Genomic DNA, 6,803 nt, shown 5'->3' with positions numbered 1-6,803 from the left:
ATTTCTGGAATTCTCATAAAATTTACTATCCAATAACCTAACAAAAAAACAATACAAAATTTAATACAGTTGGGGAAAAAAGCGGTGTCAAAATTTGAACTGCCAAAACACAATTTGAAAGGACTGTCAGGAACAAAATTACCTGTAAACCCCACTTGGAGTGACAAAATGACAGTTTAAAGCACATTTTTGGAATCCTCATAAAATTTTATTTCCAGTAACCTAAAAAAACAATACAAAATTTAATACAGTCGGGGAGAAAAGCGGTGTCAAAGTTTGAACTGCCAAAACACACTTTGAAAGGACTGTCACGGACAAAATCACCTGTAAACCCCACTTGGAGTGACAAAATGACAGTTCTAAGCACATTTCTGGAATTCTCATAAAATTTCCTATCCAATAACCTGTTAAGGAGTGAAATTTGGCAACACCGAGAAGAGGAGAGAGAAAGTTACGATGCACGAGATCTGCACGTTTTGTTTAAACCTAAACAATAAATTTAGCAATAATACAGTCCACAAGTTTATTTAATATATTTCTTCCTACCCAGAACATTGGTCCTAGGAGCCGGATAGTGAATTGGTGAAGAAAACATCGGGAAAAGGAAGAAAAAGTTGAAAAATATCAAGTGAAAGGTGGCGATCACGAAATAAAGTTTGGAGCGGAGAATCGGAAGCAAATTGTTGAGCGTGGCGTTTGCGTGTTCCACCGCGGGTTCCTGTTATCCAAGTATTTATGTTTACACTTTCCTTGTTGTTTCCTTTTTTAAGGTAGATACTGGAGATTAGTGCTAAAATGGCCGAGTTAGCTGGATTACGGGCAAGGAGAACCAACATTGTCAGTCGATTGACAAGATGTAAAACGTATTTTGATTCAGTTAACAAGGATTTAGTGGACGACTTGGCAGTAGGTCAAGTACAGGTCAGATTAGAGAAAATTGCTCCAGTGTGGGACGAATTTAATGAGATTCAGTCACAAATTGAGAATGTCACCTCTCAAAATAACGAGATTGTGCCGGATGAAAGGGTAAGAGATGATTTTGAGTCAAAATATTTCAAGTTGATTGGTGATATGCAAGCATTGTGTAATAAATTTAATAGATCATTGGAGGGAAATTCAGTTGCTGGGTCAGAGCGAGCTTTGAGTCAAAACGGAAGTGCTGTAACTTCAGCAAATCGTGTTTCCTTGGTAAAGCTTCCACCAATCAAGTTGCCAACTTTCAATGGGCAGTATAGTGATTGGTTGGAGTTTAAGGACGCCTTTGTAGCTCTGGTAGACAGTGATGAATCTTTGACAGACATACAGAAATTTTATTATTTGAGATCGTCTTTGGATCAAAAAGTTCTTGAAACTATTAAGTATATGGATGTGTCTGAAAGAAACTATAAAGAAGCTTGGAAATTCTTAAATGAACGCTTTGAAAATAAAAAGATTATTGTTTATAACCATGTAAGGGCAATTTTTGAATATCCTGTTGTAGTTAGAGAGTCATATAAAGATTTGAGGAACCTTTTTGATAATATTACCAAGCATTTAAGGTGTTTAAAAAGTTTAGGTGAGCAAACAGAGGCATGGGATCGCTTAATTATTTATATCATGAGTAATAAGTTTGATAGTATAACACGTAGAGATTGGGAGACATTTAAATATGAGGGAGATCTACCAACTATGCAGGACTTGAATAAATTTTTAATGTTAAAATGTGAAGTTTTGGAAAAACTAGAGGTTTCAGATAGGCAGGAGGTTAGAAAGGTGTTCAGGGGTACAAGAGGTCCAGGACAGGGTAGTTCCTATGCTGCAGTGGATGCAGAGGACTCTTTAGCCCAGGAAAATAAATTTAAATGTTTTTATTGTCATCAAGATCACAGTATTTTCAAATGTGAGAGTTTCTTAAAACTGCCTACAGAAAATAGAATAACGGCAGTAAAACGTTTGAAATTATGTTTTATTTGTCTGAGAGACTCTCATCCATACTGGAAATGTAAGAGACCAAAATGTTTTCGGTGCAAGAAGGCACATAATACATTATTACATGCAGAATTTGATCAAAAACACAATACGCTTCCTAACACTCCAACCGATGGTGCAAAAGTTGAAATAACCAATGGCCTCGCCGAAGGCGCTAGTCACAGCAGCCATGTTGGTGTCGTACGAGTGCCGGCGGAATGCGCGGTTGCCGATAGTGTCAGTATTTCGAATAATGTAGTTAATAATGATTCTCAAGTATTATTATCCACAGCGGTTGTGCAAGTTTGTACGAAAGATAAAGTATTTCATGCTAGGGCGTTATTGGATAGCGGCTCGCAGAGTAACTTTATAACAAGGGATTTTTGTAAAAAAGCAAATCTGGCGGAATCCAAATTGAGTTTTAAAATAAAAGGGATTGGTCAAAATTTAACGAATATTAATTCGCAGACAAGTGTAAAAATAAAATCGCGTTTTAGTGACTTTTCTTTAAATATTAATTGTTTAGTACTTCCTAAAATCACTGATCGATTACCAGTAATGAGTTTTGATAAAGGATTATTGCCCATACCAGAAAATGTAAGGTTAGCTGACCCACAGTTTAATATATCGAGTGATATTGATATTTTATTGGGTTCAAACGCGTTCTGGGCAGCTGTCAAGGGAGAACAAATTAGACTTGGTTCAAATTTACCAATTTTGCAGAAAACAGAATTTGGATTTGTTATTGCGGGTAACTTAAATTTAAATTCTACGTGTCATATGTCTGTTACCTGTCATACCTTGTCGCAACAAGAGTATAGTGACAAACTGTTGGTTAAATTTTGGGAAATTGAGGATGTAGTTGGAAAGAAAAAAATGATGTCAAAAGATGAGGAATATTGTGAAATTTATTTTAAAGAGACTACACAACGAGATAAAAATGGCCGTTTTGTAGTAAGAATTCCTTTTAAGTCTAATTTAAAATTGGGAAATTGCCGAGATGTAGCTTTAAATCGATTTAATTTATTGGAAAAAAGACTGAATAAGGATTTAAATTTAAAGAAAGAGTATGTCGCGTTTCTAAATGAGTATGCCGAGTTAGGACATATGTCAGTAGTGACGGATGATGACATGGATGGATATTTTTTACCCCACCATGCCGTAATCAAAGGTGACAGTTTAACAACTAAATGTCGTGTTGTATTTGATGCGTCCGCTAAATCGGACACGGGTGTGTCGTTGAATGACATACAATATGTAGGCCCTACCTTACAACACGAACTATTTTCGATTTTATTGAGATTTCGGTTACATCAGTATGTTCTAACAGGAGACATATCTAAAATGTATAGGCAAATTAATGTACATGAAGATGACAGGAAATTCCAAAGGATCTTTTGGCGAAATGACGTTGGAAAAGTGTTACAGATTTTCAAATTGAACACCGTAACTTATGGTTGCGCATCTTCTCCATATTTGGCCGTAAAATGTCTTCATGTTTTAGCGGAGGAAAATAGTGAGAAATTTCCAGTAGCTAGTCGAGTTATAAAAACAGATTTTTATATGGATGACGTTTTAACAGGAGCGAATTCTAAAGAAGAATTATTAAAAATTCAGAGCGATATTGTTAGTATTTTAGCAAGTGCAGGATTCGAGTTAAGAAAATTTTTGTGTAATGATTTTTCAATTCTAAATAAGTTTGAAGTAAATAAAAATTTAGATGCTCATATTTTATCAATTGGGGAAACAGAGAACAACAAAACGTTAGGTATTTTTTGGAATCCTTTGAGAGATTCAATTCAATATAAGGTACAGGATTTTAAGGATAATGAGTTAAAGGATATAAATATAACCAAACGATCCGTACTGTCTTTGATAAGTAAGATTTTTGATCCATTGGGACTAATAAGTCCAATTGTAGTACAGGGAAAGATTTTAATGCAGGAAATCTGGAAAAATAAAGTGTCTTGGGATGATAACATTCCATTGTCTTTAGCGGAATTGTATTTGTCTTTTAAAATGAATCTTGTTGGAGTTGGAAAAATGGAAATTCCTAGACATGCATTAATGTCAGAATATGTTCGTATAGAGATGCACGGTTTTAGTGACGCCTCCATGAAGGCGTATGGTGCTTGTTTGTATGTACGCTGTATCACCAGCACTGGAAGAATCGGTGCTAAGCTGTTGTGCGCTAAATCGCGTGTAGCGCCTTTGAAACAGATCAGCTTACCCAGACTAGAGTTATGTGGAGCCTTATTGTTGGCCAATTTGGGTGCTAAAACGTTAAATTCTTTAAATGTTGAATTCAACAAGATTTATTGGTGGACAGATTCTACAATTACGCTGAACTGGATAGCTGGTGAACCTTACCGTTGGAAAATCTTTGTGGCAAATAGAGTGAGCGAAATTAGGTCACTGACAAACTGTAAAGATTGGCATCATGTCAGAACAGATAGTAATCCTGCAGATCTAATATCGAGAGGAGTTTCAAGTGAAACTTTAGATAATTCAAGTTTATGGTGGCATGGACCTGAATGGTTTCAGTCAGATGAAAGTACTTGGCAGTTGGAAAATGTAAATGTGCAAGAGCAGGAGATTCCTGAACAAAGAGTAGTGGTTTGTTTAAGTATTCAACCTTGTGATGAATTAAATTATGGTTTAGAGAAATTCTCCTCTCTGCAAAAGAGCTTAAGAGTGTTAGGTTATGTTTTGAGGTTCATAAAAAACTTAAAAATGAGTTGTAAAGAATGTAATAAGCAGACTGGTCCGTTAACTCCAGACGAGTTGAACGAGGCATTGGAACAATATATTAAAAATGTACAAATACAATGTTTTGCGTCAGAATATAATGCTTTACTTAATAATAAAGAAATTTCAAAATCTAGTCGTATTTTAGGTTTAAATCCATTTTTGCATAAGGGTTTAATTAGAGTTGGAGGTAGGATTGAAAAGTCAAGTCAGCCTTTTGAACAAAAGCATCCTATAATTTTGCCACAAGGTCATAAATTAACAGAAAGTATTATAAGAGAAGAACATATGCGATTGTTGCATTGTGGTGTTCAGTGTTTGATCTATTCGATACGGCAGCGTTTTTGGCCATTATCAGGTCGCAAATTATGTAAGGGAGTTGTAAGAAAATGTATTAAGTGCTTTCGTGCAAAGCCTGGAAAAGTTAATTATCTAATGGGCGACTTACCTGAGGTTAGAGTAAATGCGCATTCAGTGTTTTTAAATGTAGGGACAGATTTTGGGGGTCCTTTTTTACTCAAGGACCGATTTACCAGAAATCCAAAGTTGGTAAAATGTTATATATGTTTGTTTGTCTGTATGAGTACAAAGGCCGTACACATTGAGCTCGTCTCTGAATTAACAACTGCTGCTTTTTTGGCTGCCTTCAGACGATTTGTCAGTAGACGTGGCAGACCGACTAACATATATTCCGACAATGGTTCGAACTATATTGGAGCCAATAATGAACTAGGTAAGCTTTATGACTTTTTGGGAAACAATTGCGAGTACATCGCCAATCAACTTGCTAGTGAGCGTATAAAATGGAATTTTATTCCGGCACGTTCTCCTACTTTTGGGGGAATCTGGGAGGCAGGAATTAAGAGCGTAAAATTTCACTTAAAGAGGGTGGTTGGTGATAAGTCTTTAAATTTCGAGGAATTCGGTACCATTTTAGCACAAATTGAAGGTATCCTAAATTCCCGTCCCATTTGTCCTATCAATGATGACCCAGATGATTTGACGGCGTTGACACCAGGCCACTTTCTAATTGGCAGAACTCTTTCAAGTCTTCCAGAGCGGAGTTTCATGCAAGTTCCAGAAAATCGATTGCGGAAGTGGGAGAAGTTGCAGTCAATGGTGCAACATTATTGGGCCAGATGGCAAAGGGAGTACCTGACCGAACTCCAAGTGCGCACCAAATGGAAATTAAACTGTAACCATATTTTGAAAATAGGTACTTTGGTACTTATACGCAATGATAACGCTTCAAGTTTGCATTGGGAGTTGGGGCGCATTGTACAGTTGTATCCTGGAAAGGACGGTGTGGTTCGGGTGGTAAAACTGAAAGTGCGAGATGGAACCACTACTCGTGCTGTTAATCGCATTTGTGCGTTACCTGTTGAGGACTAACTTAGCTTTAATTGTTTATTACCTAATAATGTATTTTTAATGTTAAATCTAAGCTTATATGTTTTGTTGTAAGTACATAGTACTTCCAAAGGGGCCGGTATGTTAAGGAGTGAAATTTGGCAACACCGAGAAGAGGAGAGAGAAAGTTACGATGCACGAGATCTGCACGTTTTGTTTAAACCTAAACAATAAATTTAGCAATAATACAGTCCACAAGTTTATTTAATATATTTCTTCCTACCCAGAACATAACCTTAAAAAACAATACAAAATTTAATACAGTCGGGGAGAAAAGCGGTGTCAAAACTTGAACTGCCAAAATACACTTTGAAAGGACTGTCAGGAACAAAATCACCTGTAAACCCCACTTGTAGTGACAAAATGACAGTTTTAAGCACATTTTTGGAATCCTCATAAAATTTCCTATCCAATAACCTGAAAAAGCTATACAAAATTTAATACAATCGGGGAGAAAAGCGGTGTCAAAGTTTAAACTGCCAGAAACACAATTTGAAAGAACAGTCAGGGACAAAATCGTCTGTAAATCTAACTTGAAGTGAAAAAATGACAGTTTTAAGCACATTTTTGAAATCCTCATAAAGTTTCCTATCCAATAACCTCAAAAAACAATACAAAATTTAATACAGTCGGGGAGAAAAGCGGTGTCAAAGTTTCAACTGCCAAAACACACTTTAAAAGGACTGTCACGGACAAAA

The 6,803-nt window shown here is 36.1% G+C and overlaps 1 protein-coding gene across 3 annotated transcripts; it reads left to right on the top strand.

Moving 5' to 3' along the window:
- Positions 1-410: 410 nt before the first annotated feature.
- On the top strand, positions 411-6,303 carry LOC145724609 (uncharacterized). Of its 3 annotated transcripts, none has more exons than XM_081972957.1 (2): positions 411-2,184; positions 2,240-6,303. In XM_081972957.1, the coding sequence occupies exon 2, from the start codon at positions 2,506-2,508 to the stop codon at positions 6,085-6,087; it is 3,582 nt and encodes a 1,193-aa protein (XP_081829083.1). In that variant the 5' UTR covers positions 411-2,184; positions 2,240-2,505; the 3' UTR covers positions 6,088-6,303. The 3 variants fall into 2 exon arrangements, with proteins under 3 accessions (XP_081829085.1, XP_081829083.1, XP_081829084.1); XM_081972959.1 differs by having other exon boundaries at positions 411-1,026; positions 1,101-6,303.
- The last annotated feature ends 500 nt before the right edge of the window (positions 6,304-6,803 follow it).

Source organism: Ips typographus, linkage group LG2 (genome assembly GCF_016097725.1).
Source record: "Ips typographus isolate SLU linkage group LG2, UJ_Ityp_2.0, whole genome shotgun sequence".
NCBI classification, from domain to species: Eukaryota; Metazoa; Arthropoda; class Insecta; order Coleoptera; family Curculionidae; genus Ips; species Ips typographus.
Note: the sequence above shows the minus strand (reverse complement) of the source record. Positions and strands in the feature narration are given on the sequence as shown.

Bases quoted from the DNA above. Each gene is read 5' to 3' on its own strand.
- LOC145724609 (XM_081972957.1), top strand. From the start codon at position 2,506: ATGAGTTTTGATAAAGGATTATTGCCCATACCAGAAAATGTAAGGTTA.